Consider the following 15,644-nt stretch of genomic DNA (forward strand, 5'->3'; position numbering starts at 1 on the left):
CAATTTAATCCAAAGATAAACTAATTTTATATCTATATGCTGAGGAATGATGATAGAAAAATATTACAAGTTTTTGTTTTCCATAATTGATTATACCTTCTACAAGAACAGAAAACTTTGTAGAGTAAAAACACTGCAATTCATATTATACAGTCGTCTTAACTGAGGTGTTCCAAGCATTTCATTGTTGCATGGTGTGAGGGCATAAACAGTGCAGAGTGGCCAGGTTGTGTTTTGTGAACCCAGGCTTCAGTTGTGTTACTCAGTACAACACAAGTGAACTCGAAACACCATAGATTCATGTGGTGGTAGATTTTGAGTTAACCTTTTGTCATTATAATACAGAAGCCTTTTACTGTTGCCAACTTTCTTTATAACTCACACATTCATTTACATAGCTTCATATGGGATCTCAACCCACAGTCTAAAAAGCTGTGTTCTCACAGGACATGCTAGCAGGTCTATACTCCCAGCACTTGAGAGGGAGAGGCAGAAGGATCAGGAATTGAAGATGATCCTTAGCCACACAGCAAGTTAGAGATCAACCTGGACACTTACCTATAAGTCAGTCACTTAATCAATCAATCAAAGCGTGTTCTAAGAAGGGAAGAGAAGTTATGTAGATATATTTGACCACTTCATGCTTTTTCTCACTTCCAATTTCAGCACATTTTCTCTGGATGTAAAATAAGTTGAGGAATGCATATAAACTACTTTGGGGTTTTTTGGTTTTGTATTTATTTATTTCATGTGCGTTGGTGTTCTGCCTGCACGTATGTCTGTGTGAGTGTGCTTGATACTCTGGGACTGGAGTTACAGACAGTCGGGAGCTGCCATGTGGGTGCTGGGAATTGAACCTGGGTCCTCTGGAAAAGCAGCCAATGATGCTCTTAACCACTGAGCCATTTTTCCAGCCCCCTACTTTTATTTTTGGGAACAGAAAATAACAAAGAAATAGAACTTAAGTTTGATTATCGTAGTGATAGTGATAGTTTTGATAGTAGTTGACATTGGTAATTGGACAGTTAATACTAGCGTAAATTGGTGTTCCTTCTGAATAATTAATTTTAAGAGACAATGTTTATTTTCTAGGGAGATTAGACCCAGCCATTTTAGGATAATTTTGTAAATCAAATTTTAGTAAGGCTTCAAACCTGAAGTGAAACAATTCTGAAAATAGGTTACTAAGTTGTTTTTTTTTTTAAGTAAGATGAATTTGAGAGTTTTAAAAACCATTGTTTCATGAGCAGATAAAAGAGAAGCAGCCTAATTTTTTTTCAAGTTAGCCGTCTTGCCTGATTAATATTAAGGTCACTTTCTTATCTTTTGAGTAGTAATTATAATGAGCAGTGATAAAGTTGATATCTTAATATATTTCATTCTTTGTACTGAGCCTCAGTTTCCTCTCAGGAAAGTGTCAAGTTGGGGATTCCAGAGGTACTCTGAGGGAAGGTTCTGAGCGATGCAAACCTTAGAAAGCACCGTGGCAGCGATTCAGAACAGTCTGCCAGGGCTGGGAACCCATCTTTCTGCAGCCAGCAGGGTGGTCAGTGCTGCTTCTCTGTTTCCTGTTGCACACATCCCAGATGTCAGCATGAGAGTAATTCTGTGATTTAAAGGAATTGTGTATCTCTGGACTAGATAGAAAAAATGAGACGTATTTCACCCTAAACTCTGAGGATGGTGTATGAGGTGAGTTTGAGACTAAACTTACTTGGGGTCACTCTAAAGAGAGCTGTTGCCTGTGCTGCTGGGCTTTCCTATATCTCTGAGAGCCTGTTTCTCTGGGAAATGGAAACCAGAGGTCCCAATATTTACCTTAGTTAGACAGCATCAAAATATATGTGTTTTGTGGGGTGTGCTGTCTCACGCCTTTAATCCCAGCACTTGGGAGGCAGAGGCAGGTGGATCTCTGAGTTCGAGGACAGCCTGGGCTATTACACAGAGAAACCGTTTCTTGAAGAAAAAAAAATATGTGTTTTGCTCTTGAAATGTGTTTATTGAACTTAATCACTGTAAATTTTTTTTATCATGTTTAACGTTTTTATTTGCTAGTATAGATGGGCTGCCTGTTTAAATACTCTAATTTTGAAATAGATATTTAAAATGTATTATGTTAATTCATTTACATTCCAAGTCACTTTTTTATATTAAATGACCAACTTTTGTTTATTGAACATTACAGCAAATTGCTTTTAAAAACCTGGTACAGAGAAATCGACAAAATGAACAACAAAACCAGGGCCCTCCAGCTCTGAATTCCACCATTCAGCTGCCATTTATAATCATTAATACAAGCAGAAAAACAGTCATAGATTGCAGCATCTCCAGTGACAAGTGAGTGGGGAACTAGGGGAGGGGTACAGGGCTGGCCTTCTGTTAACGTTCTTCCGATATCTACAGCCCTTTAAGACTGGCTTCCATGGGGTATGTGCAATGTGTCCTCAGACATGGGTACTGCTTTCACAAGAATGAGCTCCGTCATTTACCATTCACAGTCCCTTACCCCACGTCAAGCTTGCCTGTGACATGTGTGGTGGTACCTGGGCCCAAGTTGTCGTGTGTGACACTTGTGTAGTAACTGAGCAAGAAACTGCAGTAAGTTAGACCGCCACTGAGGGCCCAGGAGCAAGGTGCTCACTGTTTCAGTTGATGAGGGAAATATATCAGACCAGATTGTGACGTTAAAGGAGTGTCTCACTTATTATATCATGCTTAAGTATGCTTCTTTTTGTTATCTATTTGGTTTGTTGTTTAAGAAGGGGTCTCTTGGCCCAGGCTGTCCTCTCACTTAGTATGTAGCCAAAGATGGCACTGATTTCATCTTCCTACAGCACCCCCACATGCTGAGGTTAAAGGGTGTCTGCTATAACACCCGCTGCTTTGGTTGATTAATGAACAAGTGAGCCTTAAAATCCCGGGGAGAAGGCTGGGGAGATGGCAGTGAGGAACGTGCTTGCTGTAAAAGCATAGAGTCCTGGGTTTGGATCCCCCATCCATGTTAGGGGGGTGGAGGGAGAGTGTGGGTAGGGGGTGAACGGGGTAATGATAACAGTGCGGGGAGTTTGCTAGGGCTTGTTCAGCCAGCCTAGCTCCAACAGTGAGTGTCAGGTTCAGTGAGAGAACCTGTCTCAAAAAAAACTGGAGACTGATAGAGGAGGACTCCAAATGCCCTCATCTGGCCACCACACATGTGAGCACGTAAATCAATAAATCTTTTAAATGATTTAAATAAAAGTGACACAGTTCACTTTAGCAAATATGAAGTAGCACTTTTAAGTGCTAGTTGCTGTTCTTAGGGACAAGCAATTGTCACTCTTTAAATTTGTTAACCTCTCTGAGATCTCATTCCTTCCTTCACAGAAATAAAAGTTAGGGCCAGCAAAACGGCTCAGTGATAAAGGTGCTTGCTGCCAAACCTGATAACCTTATTCTGATCTTCAAAACCCACACTGGTTTTTAAGATGTATTTATTTTTTTATGTATACAGTATTCTGCCTGCATGTGTCCCTGCAGGCCAGAAGAGGGCACCAGATCTCATTACAAGTGGTTGTGAGCCACCATGTGGTTGCTGGGAATTGAACTCAGGACCCCCGAGAACCAACTCTTAAAAACTTGTTCACTGACCTCCACATATGTTCCATAGTACACACACATTAAAATAATGTGTAAGAATTCAAGAACTAAAAAATTAAGATCAGTTATTTATTTTGCCAATTTATAAAAACTATAGATACATTTACACAATATCTAGTCCAGTAAAATGTTACATGACAGAGTTATTCACATCCATAGACTCTACAGAAACCAGTGTCTAAGAGGTCTATCAACATATCATAAGATGTCTTCAAAGCAATTAACATCTTTGGAAGTGACCTATAAATGTCATACTGTAATTACTCTTACAGTTAGTCTCTTCTTTTTATGAGGGACTATAACATTCTCTTCTTAGGTTAAAGGGCTTCCACAACTGAACATGTAGTATATAACCTATAAACCCAGTACTTGGAAGTTGATCAGAAGGGTTGCTATGAGTTGGCCAGCATTGGCCAGCCAGGAGAACTGCATAAGAGAGACCTGCCTAAATAAATAAATTTTGAAGAATTAAAAAATAATGTCAGGAAAATTGGGAACCATTGACATTAGCAGTTTATGGACACTGTTCACCCAGGCATCTGATCTGTTTTGGTTCTGTGCCTTGGGTGGTCACTGACTCATGCCTTGCCTAGCATCCCTTCATGGAGTAGCTTGTACACACTTGTTTGAGGTAGGTCTGTAATCTTGTCTGTCAGTTACTTTGGTGAAGCAATCTTACCCTTAATTAGCCAGGAGGCTTTCCCACAATGAAATTAACTTGATAAAGCCATCTGTGTGTAAAAATGCCTGAAATCATCCCTCTGGCAAGTACCCACTTCCAGTTAATTGTAAGCTTGTTAATATACTTTATTCAGACTCACACTTCAGCTTTTTGCTATAAGTATAAGCTTTGCCCTGGTTTAAGATGTGTAAGTCTCAACATCACATACTTTTACCATAATAAGTTAACACCCACTATTAATCAGAACCTACACTAGAACAAACAGTCCAGAACTGAGACCTGTGCGTGGAGGCCTCAGGCCTGGCAAGGACTAAGTTCTGCCCTTCCACACAGTATTTGCTGGGGATCAAGCTTAGACTGCATCTTGCTGACCCTTTCTTTGCTTCTGGATATGCTGTGTAGCTAGACATCTAAACTGACTACTTTTACATTCTGGTAGGTGCTATGTACTTTATATGTGGTACTTTTATTTGTGATAGATTCTCACTCTGCAGACTAGGCTGGACTAGAACTTTTGTAACCTAAGATGGCTTTAAACTCATAGGAATCATCCTGCTGTAACCTTCCAAGTAATGGCATTACAGGCATGAGCCACCATACTGAGCTCTGTGACACTTGCTTAAGATATTTTATTCTTAGCTCCTCAAGACAGGAGTTGGCTGGGTTCGCCTTGTTAAAATTGTCTTCCATTTAATTCAAGTACGCTCAGTTCAAGTGCCTAAAGTCCCAACTACCTAAAAGGATCCCTGAGTACAAGAGTTCAGACCAAACTGTACAGGGTGGCACAACCTCACCTCAAAACAAAGGGGAAAGCTTTTAGGATTGACTGAGTATGCTGTGACTAGCTGTTGACTCAGGGAAACTATTTGAGCATTCACACTATTTCCTTAAGACTAACAAGCCAGTCTAATAAAGACCACAATAAGTAAACTAAAGAAGCAAAGCACAGGCTGTAAGACTTTTCAGAGCTCCTCTGTGGCACCAAACCCTATACTTCCTTCCTTTTTTTTCCTTCATTTTTGTTTGCTTTTTGTTTTTGTTTTTGTTTTTGAGCTGGGGATCGAACCCAGGGCCTTGCACTTGCTAGGCAAGCGCTCTACCACTGAGCTAAATCTCCAACCCTGTTTTGTTTTGTTTTGTTGAGACAGGATTTCTCTATGTAGCCCTGGCTTGTCCTGGAACTTGCTCTTGTAGACAAGGCTGTCCTTGAACACAGAGATCTGCCTGCCTCTGTCTCCCGGATGCTGGGATTAAAAGCATGCACTACCACTACCTGGCCTCCTTTATGTCTTTTAAAAAAATAATTATTAAATGTATGTATTTGGGGATGCATGAGAGAGAGATTGAGATCTGGGGAACTAAACTCGAGTTGTCAGGGTTGGTGTCTGGCACTTTGACCTGCGGAGCCATCTCACTGGCCCTCCCCATCTTTGCCTTATTTTGCAGATTTGAATACCTTTTTAACTTTGATAACACCTTTGAGATCCATGATGACATTGAAGTCCTGAAGCGGATGGGAATGTCCTTTGGTCTGGAGTCAGGCAAATGTTCTCTGGAAGACCTGAAAATTGCGAAGTCACTGGTTCCGAAAGCTTTAGAAGGCTATGTCACAGGTATGCTGGTGATGCTGACACACTCCTGATTGAGTGTCAGACTCAATTCGTAAACATTCTCACAGAATCTGTCCTAGCTTCACTGGGTGGAGTTCTCTGATACTTTATATAATAATAAACTTGTGACTTTTTTTTTCAAAAATCAATGATTTTTAGAGGATTACAAACTTAACATCTGTACAATATATATTATACAAAAACTTGGCTGACTCATCACTAGGTTTAGGTCTACAATGATGTATTTTCTCTGTAATTCTGAATGTTTAAGTAGAGTCTTTTTATTTTGTTTTGTTTTTGTTTTAAGATTTATTTATTTATTATGCATACAGTGTTCTGCCTGCATCCCTGCAGGCCAGAAGAGGGCACCAGATCTCATTACAGATGGCAGTGAGCCATCATGTGGTTACTGGGATTTGAACTCAGGACCTTTGGAAGAACAGCTAGTGCTCTTAACCTCTGAGCCATCTCTCTGGCCCCTAAGTAGAGTCTTGTAAAGCTTTTAAATGAAAAGATTGATAGAAGTTTGGTTTTGGTTTTTGTTTGTAATTCTCTCAGGAGACCTTAGAGTAGTTTACCCAAAACAAAACAAAAAACAAAAACAAACAAAAAACAAAACACACAAAAAAAGAACCTGTTATTTGTGTTCTGATAAATAAAGCTTGCCTGGAGATCAGACTGCAGAGCTAGCCACTAGTTAACCGTAGAAGCCAGGCAGTGGTGACACACACCTTTAATCCCAGCTCTAGGGAGGTGGAAACAGCAATATAAGGTGGGTGGAGACAGAATCTTGGCCACCCATTTAGTCTGAGGACTCATAAAGACAGGGTCTCCCCCATTCAGTCTGGTGGCTGGCTGCTCTGCTTCTCTGATCTCCAAACAAGCTTTATTTGTCAGAACACAAACAAAATATCATACAACACATACCTCACCTCACTTTAATAGAATGCTGTATGTATCTATTCAGTAGATCTGAATCACAAAGCAGAAATGTCTTAATTTTCTGTTGCTGTGATAAAACACCATGACCAAGGCAGTTTACACCTCCCTGATCCCCCCCCCCCCCATGCACTGTTGTTGCTCCCTTTGCTCCATGGTCTCTGGCACAGATCTTGCTGTTTCATTAGCCTCATTGGACTGGAAGTCCAGCAGTGTCTGAATAAAGGGCTTACTCAATAAATCACCAGAAGGTTTTTTCACTTAATCCCAGTGGAAAGGTTCAGGGCGATTAGCAGGCTCTGGTTTGATCTCTTCATGACCTCATTTGCAGACTGGGCTACAGATTTTCCTGTCAGTTCAAAGGGACATGTGCCTTTAGTGTGAAAGGGAGGGAGTGGCCTTTGGACAAGAGTGTGAGAACCACTGTGCAGAGCCTATAATACTGTGAAAGAAATGTGGGCTTTTCAGACCCATTGTAGAGAGGAGATGTAGTCTGTAATGCTCTCAACTGAATAGTTGTGACCCAGCAGAAAGTTTCCACAGTTCTGTATACCAATTCATATTCAGCACAGGATTCCAGCTCTAATTTCATCTTGTTCAGACTTGTTCTTATTAAATGTAGTCACAATCTGCTATTCGTCTTAGAATTGAAGTCTTTTTTTTTTTTTCCCCTCACAGCTGCCTTAGCCTGTGAAGAAAAAGGCTCAGGGGGCCAATCTAAAGTTAATGTAGTCATTTAGTACACAGGAACAGTCTCTCAGTGGCTAGACAGAAGTCTTAGCACATATAGGTTCATGGTTTTTGCACAATAATTACAAAAATAATACAATAAATGGGGTGGGGAGATGTCTGGCTGGGCAGGAGCACTGGCTGCACAAGCCTCACGACCTGAGCTTCATCCTCAAAACACACGCAGAAAGCCATATGTGATAGTGTACATTTATCTTGGAATTCCTTCAGCAGGGAGATGAGGAAGTGAGACAGGTTGGCCAGAAGTTCTCAGAGCAGCTGTGAGCATGCAGTGCAGCTACACAAGCAAAAGAGACCCTGCCTCAGCCAGCTGGAAGGCAAGGACCAGCTCCCAGAGTCCACTGACATGTTCCCCAAGCAGGCCATGCATGCACATACATACCCACGCTTACACAGACACAGGAACACACAAAAGCTCAAGGGCTGCCAGGATGGTTTGGTGGGTAAATGATTGTTGCCAAGCCTGATGACCCGAGTTTGATCTCCAGGACCTACATGTTGAAAGGAGAGAACCAACTGCCGAAGTTGTCCTCTGACCACACTCATGCATGGCACAGCCACACACAGGTCACACAGGTCAACAGAAATAAAAATATGAAAGGGAGTGTACATTCATTCATTCATTCATTCATTCATTTATTTATTTATTTATTTGAGCTGAGGATCGAACCCAGGGCCTTGTACTTGCTAGGTGAGCACTCTACCACTGAGCTAAATCCCCAACCCCGGGAGTGTACATTTAAAAGTACAATAAAAGCTTATTTGAACAAACTATTTTCTGAGTATGCATTGGGGTTTGCCTTATAATGTGAGTTCTCCCCCCACCCCCACCCCCACCCCAAGATAGGTTTTCTCTTTGTAGCCCTGGCTTTGTAGACCAGGATACCCTCAAATTGAGAGATCTGCCTGCCTCTACCTCCCAAGTGCTGGGATTAAAGGTGGTCACCACCATGCCCAGTTGTAAACAGAAGTTTCTCCAGTCCTGCCCAGCCCCGAGGTCCAGACAAATCTCTCTCACCTGTGGTCCTGCAGCTGTTTATAAAATGATTACTCAGAAGCTTATATTAATTACAAACTGTATGGCTCGCTCTTATAGCCCATCTCTATTCATCTATGTGTTGCCATGTGGCCGTGGCATTACCAGTCTGCTGGCATCTTGTTGCTCCTGGGTGCGGCTGGTTCCCATCTCTCCCAACTTCTTCTCTCTGTATATCTTCTTGGATTTCCTGCCTGACTGTAAGCTTTCTTGCTATAGGCCAAAGCAGCTTTATATATTATCTAGTGGGAGCCACACATATTCACAGTATACAGAAAGACATCCCAGCACCCAGTGATGTGAGATCTTTTTTTACAGTCTATTAAAGTCACTGTTGGCCAGGCTTGGTGTCACACGCTTTTAATCCCAGCACTTGGGAGGCAGAGGCAGGTGGATCTTTGTGAGTTCAAGACCAACCTGGTCTACAGAATGAGTTCCAGGACACGTGGGGCTGTTACATGGGAAAACCCTGTCTTGAAAAACTGAAGAAAAAAAAGTCGTTGGAGATTTAGCTCAGTGGTAGAGCATTTGCCTAGCAAGCACGAGGCCCTGGGTTCAATCCTCAGCTCAAAAAAAAAAAAAAAAGTCAGTGTTAAAAGAGGCTATATTCGTTCATTCATTAATTCTGAGGTCCTTAGACATTCAGGTTACAGTTTTCTCTGAGCTAACATTCTAGATGGGAGGGCATCCTACAAGGTACAGTGCTGATCTGCTGTGAGAGGAGAAGCCTGGCATATGCAGGGAAAAGGAGATGCCAGGACATGCCCTTTAGGTTTCCTGCAGCTGAAACATCTCCTGTCTGGGTCACCTTTACTAAAACCATGATTGCAGACCTGGAGAGATGCTCAGCAGTTAAGAGCATGGGGTGCTCTTTCAGAGGACCCAGGTTCAGTTCCCAGCACCCACATGGTGCCTTACAACCAACATCTGTAACTTGAGTTCCAATGAATCAATTGCCTTCTTTTGGCCTCCATGGGAACCAGGCATGAAACTGGTACACAGATATGCATGCAGGCAAAATACCCATACACATAAAATAAATTTTAAAAAAATGATTGCATTATAAAAATTAACACATTCAAAGCACAACTTTATAAAATAAGACTATTTTGAATTGTTAAGCAAATGACACCAGAGGTGGTGGTGGAGGCGAACCTAGTCAGGAAAAAGTATAAATCATTGATGAGCAACTGTAGTGAGTTTGAATTCACCTCAGACTTAAAAAGGCAGTTCCATGGAGCAGGGAGCTGGTTCAGCTGGTGCAGCTGGTGATGGGCTTGCTATGTAAACATGAGACCAACTGTAGTTCAATCTCCAGCACCTGTGGAAAAAGCCAGACATGATGCTGTAGGAGTATACCCAGTCCAAGGGACACAGATGGGAGGGGCTTGCTGGCCTGCTGATTAACAAGCCCTGAGTCTTATCGAGAGACCCTGTCTCGGAAACACATCTGCACACACCATCCATGCACGCAATCTGAGAGGTTGGGGGAAGGATGATTAGAGTGTGTGCCTGATCCATAAGCTGTGTGTTCTAAGGTATTTCTGATTTTTGTGTCTCTATCCAATCCTGGCTTTGGCTGTCAATATCACAATCATAGTCTTTCATGGTAAGGACACCAGATGTGCAAGATAGTCCACATTCTGACCACATGCTTACTATACCCAGTAAGCTACCTTGTCAGGTCTTACATAAAGAAAAACAAAGGCTAGAGAGACGGCCCAGTGGTTAAGAGTGCATACTGCTCTGGCAGAATACATTAGTTCAGTTCCTGTTGGGCAGCTCACAGCTCTGCAGCAGGGCAGTCCAACACTTTTTCCCTCCATGGGCACCTTGTGTACATATACTCCCGCTTAGACTTTTACAAACACACATACACGTGATTTTTATTAAAATTTTTTATTATTTTTAAATAATAAGCTATGTCTTGAAAAAAAGCCTTCAACTAAAAGGAGCCAGTGATAGTTTTACTTAGAATTCTTTCTCCCTGAAGTCTGCCTTCCTGTATTCTTTCCATTCTTGTTCAAGAATTTATTTGTGCCTCTACCCCACCCCCCAAAATGATGAAGAACACCAGATTCTTCACAGGGCAAGAGAACTTTCCAGCTTTCCCAAGACATAACCCATGCTTACTTCAGACCACAGCAGAGCAGCCACAGAGTTCAGATCCCACATTTTCTTTCTTTCTTTTTTTGGTGTTTGTTTTATCTTACAGATATCTCTACAGGACCTTCTTGGTTAAATCAGGGACTCCTTTTGAACTCTACCCAATCAGTTTCAAATCTAGACCTGACCACTAATGCCACGATGCCCCAATCAAGGTATGTATTTTCCCAAGGTGAGAAAAGAAAGCCACAGAGAGCTGCCTTTCTTGCGGACAGCTAGGGCTGTGTTGCTGCTGCAACAGGTGGGTTAGGTTTGTAGATCTCCCCATTGGCACCTCCTTCCTGTGTTTATTCCTGTCTGTGCAAAAAGAAAAGAAATGTCTGCACTGCATTAACGAACCTGTGTGTTTCAACTTACTCACTAGTGTAAGCCAAGGCTTCTGCTTGGATGCTGAAGTGGCCTTAGCAACCGGGCAGTTCCCTGCCCCAGACAGTCACCAGTCCAGCAGTGCGGCCTCTCACTGCTCTGGGTCCCGTGGCGAGACCCCCTGTTCATTCAACGAGGAAGACGAGGAAGATGAGGAGGAAGACTCCTCCTCCCCGGAATAAAGACAGGAGAAAACTCATGTCCTAATATTTGATGCTCATGTGTGTCTTTAGTGTGAGCTCTTGTGTTTTGAAATGATTGCTTCCGTCTTTGCCTTTGTTTGCATTTGTGTTCAGTGAGAACTAGAGAAACACAATAAGCAAAGTCCATAAGGCTGAGATGATTGACATGAAAGTTAACCTAGCGTGAATGAGAACTGAGCAGCACAGCAGGAGGTTTCATCGCCAACAAAGTATGCTTCTGCAGAGAGAATGGCAGTGAATGAAGTTTGTTTTCAGGGAGGGGGTTTGAAGACCCCAGTTTGTGAGCATTTAGAGTTGAGATTGCTGCAGGAACCGTATGCAGTGATGGTGGTTCTCTCCCTTGCTGGGCCGTCTTACATAGGCAGGAGTGATCCCGAACGCCCGTGGGTATAAGGTGAGGGTGTAGATTGCAGTCCTTGTGGCCGAGGAGCACAGATGAACTGCTGAGCTAGTCAGAAGTCTAGCTGAGGTGCTTCATGCATCTGCTGCCTTAGCTTCTAGAAGAGAGAGCGTGCTGACTAACTTTGAAGTACCTAGAAGACATGTAGACTAATTCTTGGTAAACTGAAGTGACCGTGTGTCAATGCATTGGTGCGTAGGAGTTTCTAGGGCTACTTCTGGAAGCCCAAATAGAATCGCATTTCCATGTGCATTGCAAACCGCCAGCACTGCCTTTTGCCAGCATTCTAAATTTGGAGTTTTACTGAGGGAAACTGTATTTATAGTTTTAATCAAAGCTATGCATTTCATACAGCTTTTTAATTTACAATGAAACAAAGAAGCAAATTCTTTGACCAAATTGCTTGTCTATAGCTGTCTGCAGTACTGTATGATTTTACCCATGTGCAATTTGTGAAAATGAACCAAATGTCATTACTTTTGTCTTTATTTCAAGAATATGAACATCGTTGTTCTCTTGTACATGTTATCTTTTTCATATTTTAATTATCAAAATGATCTTATCAGATTTATTCCTGGGTAAATTGCATTTCAAACTAACTCAATATTCAGTGTTTTTGTTAAAACCTTGAACACTCCAGTTGACTGCATCCATGCTAGCGTGATGTGTCATATGTGGTTTCAAAGCCAAAGATGCCATGAGACTACTACAGTATGTCTGATTTCTGCTCCTCTCAGTAGGGGATTGTGGGATATCCACTGCCAAACCAAACCCAACTTACCAACACGTAAGGCCTTGACGTGGAGAGGGGGTTAGGGAATGGTAGGAGAATCAATTCTGAAACCAGCTCTGGTCACATGGGTTCGTCTGATCCTGTGTCTCTGGCTTCTGTGGGTCCTGCACCAGGCTCAGTCCAAATGCTGCTCTTTTCAGTCCTGTGCAGGAAGCTTGAGCGAGAAGGAAAAGCTTTAGTTGCCTTAAATGTTCTGAGGTCATTAACACTGATGAGAATGCACAGGTACAGCTTAGATTTCTTCAAGAGGAAACCCATTGTATCAGAAGAAAGCGATTAACATACAAGCCCGAGTGTTCAAGAGCACAACGGTCCTGTCATGCTTCAAAGAGTTTTGTGTTGGCATGAGTTCTAGAACACACACATCTTAGGCTGTCAGACAAAGTGATCCAGAAGGCAACGGGCTACCTCCTTTTATCACTACCATTTCTGTCTATACTTAAGGAAGCCTAGCAGAGACCTGGAGAGGTCAAAGGTAACAGTTGCCCTTTTAGTCTTCAAAATACTGAGCTTCTGGTCCTAAGATGTTTCAGAACTTAAAGCAAATATATGCATTACACCCTTCACCAGGTAGCAAAATCCTTGCAAGAGTTCTCAAGGAACTTTCCAGTTTATCTCATCCATGCTGCTGTATGCTCTACAATGACAGAACATGGGCTTTAAAAGGGCAGTCCTGCTGGGCATGTTGTATGCCTCTAAAACCAGCATTTGGGAAATGGAGACAGAGAGGTTAGGACTTAAAAGTCAACCTTGGCTACATACTGAGTTCAAGGCCAGTCTGGGCTACAAGAGATCCTTGTCTGGAGTGGGGCAACCAAAGACTCAGTCTTTGTGTGCCTCCCCCCCCCCCCAATCCCAGCTACCACTGTGCTGTCAAGAGTGTCCTGTCCCTGTTATGTACTTCTGAGAATATCTAAGATCGTACCGCTGTGGTCATCGGTTGCTGCTGGTGTAACATTTTACCTGGGGAAAAACCAGACTGAACCGAGAGTAATAACACTTACTGGTAATCCTAGATAGGCACAAGGGTCCCCCGAGGTTTGAAGCCAGCTAGGGCAACAAAATGAAATCATGCTGGGGGGAAGAAAAGAAGGAAGAGCCTAAATTAAGAGGTTGAAAAGGATGAGCTCTGGTCTTCATTATCTCCACTAAAATAGCCTCTGGGTGCAACAACACCAAATCAAACTGGAATCCAAATGGAAGGGAAAAGTTAAATTGTCCCAGCATCTGGCTTCTTTGTGGGAGGGGCACATAGGTTCCTTGCACACAGCTGTTACCTGCCCTAAAGGTTCTGGGCACACTACTGATGTGTTCAAGAGACTTTCCCTCTTGAGATCCCATTTCTCAAGTGTATGACAGCACCGTGGTCAGTCAGTTCTCACTCTCCTAATCACATGGGCAGCTGGCTCTGGGAGAACAGCTCCACCAGGTTACACAGCTGCTCAGGCCCTCAGTGCTTAGCAGACTCCCTTCAACTATTCCCCGCCGGAAGTCTGTTCAGCGTTTGCACTTACTGTGCCTTGCTAGGAAGAAAGGGACTCAACAGAATCCTACTCTCTATAAACAGTCCCCCAGGAAAATGGGCTTATGGCCAACGTGTTCTACATCTTATTTGATTGTTTTAAAGACGTGGTAAGGAGAAAAATCTGCCATTTTGCCAGAATGAATAAGGATAACTCCTATTAGCAAAATTTATAATTAAGGCATAATTATAAGTAGCAGTACTGTATCATTTTTGGGAGATAATCCCAGCTGTCCTCAGAATACCCTATCAGATAATCCAGATGAGGAAATGGCCCACTGTCCCTGCATAGCTCCCTAATTCTGCTTTCTGAATCTGAACCAACTTCTTGTCAGAAACAGCAGTGTGATTTATGCCCTGAGACAGCCTGAACAGAGGTGTGTGTGTGTCAGACAGACAGACAGAATAAGCAGATGACAGGAATGGCCTCAGCTGCGTGTGCTGTAACCACACCAGAGCAAGGAGCCTGGTCAGTTTTATAAGCTCACTTCCCAACAAAACGGACTTCCCTTATTCACTAAGTCTGCTGCTTAAGGCTTTGAAATTTTCTTTCTTAGTGGTAAGCACGGGGCAGGGTTTGTTTTAGGGTGTGGGGGGGTGTTAAAATATCAAACTTAGCTGGCTTTAGTACAGTCAGGCCAAGTGAGGACTGTAGCAAGACCACAAAGTTCTTAGCCCCATGACCTTGAATTGAACCTGCACCTGTTCTGATCTGAGACGGAGAATTTACATGTGTTAAGTTGCAAATTCATGGAGATGTGGATTGTGAATTGAACACATGGAAGATGATCCTCGGATGCTTTTGGACAGCTTCCCAATGGGCGTCCTATTTCTCTGCTCCTTGGACAATTGCCTCCAAGCACTAATGCTCATTAATACATAGTTTTTGAAGACTAACATGCTTGCCAGGGGCCTACAGCATGTCACCTAAGTGATCCTCAGAATGTGCCTTCCAGCTCACTAATCCGGTTCACCTGTGTCCTGTAAACCTATACTTGAGCCAAACACTAAAGGGGAGCTTAATGTGACAATTCTTCCTTTAATCTTTTTATTGCTAAAAAGCCTTTATTAATTATAACAAACCTCAGGAAGTAGCCTCTTACATATTAGCAAAGTACCTGAAGTTACAGTTAGTTTGTGGATCCACTTTTCCCACATTCATCTATGTTCACAATCTACTAAGGGGGGAAAATAAGGACAGAACACTTTGGCATGTCATGTTTCCTGGGGGTCCCTGACAGGTGCCAGCACTGACCTGGTAGGTGGCCACTCCTCACGGTGTTGAGTCAGGAGGAAAGCTACTGGTTTATACAGGCCTGTATAATTCTTTCAGATAAGGCAAGATCTCGGATTATTCTTTTTATATTAAAAAACCCTATAGAACCAGTGCCTTGGTCTCTTTATCATCCTAGCAGAGTGGATCTTGATCCTCCCCTGCTTAGAAGGCTACTCTAGAAGCCATTGCAGTGACAGTGGAGACTGCTGGTCTGTGTCTTCTCTACTAGGGTCTCAGAAAAGGAGACAGCATCTCTTGAGTCCCG

At 42.6% G+C, this 15,644-nt stretch overlaps 1 protein-coding gene across 7 annotated transcripts in view; it reads left to right on the plus strand.

Annotated features, from left to right (window-relative positions):
- Positions 1–12,261, plus strand: part of Tfdp2 (transcription factor Dp-2) — a 118,339-nt gene extending 106,078 nt beyond the window's left edge. For all 7 annotated transcript variants that reach the window (XM_036192397.1, XM_036192392.1, XM_036192394.1 and 4 more), the window contains 4 exons: positions 2,186–2,337; positions 5,765–5,931; positions 10,869–10,974; positions 11,184–12,261. In XM_036192397.1, the coding sequence (XP_036048290.1) occupies positions 2,186–2,337; positions 5,765–5,931; positions 10,869–10,974; positions 11,184–11,367 (609 nt within the window). In that variant the 3' untranslated portion in view covers positions 11,368–12,261. The remainder of the gene's footprint in view (positions 1–2,185; positions 2,338–5,764; positions 5,932–10,868; positions 10,975–11,183) is intronic.
- Positions 12,262–15,644: the final 3,383 nt, after the last annotated feature.

Source organism: Onychomys torridus, chromosome 7 (assembly GCF_903995425.1).
Source record: "Onychomys torridus chromosome 7, mOncTor1.1, whole genome shotgun sequence".
Lineage (NCBI taxonomy): Eukaryota > Metazoa > Chordata > Mammalia > Rodentia > Cricetidae > Onychomys > Onychomys torridus.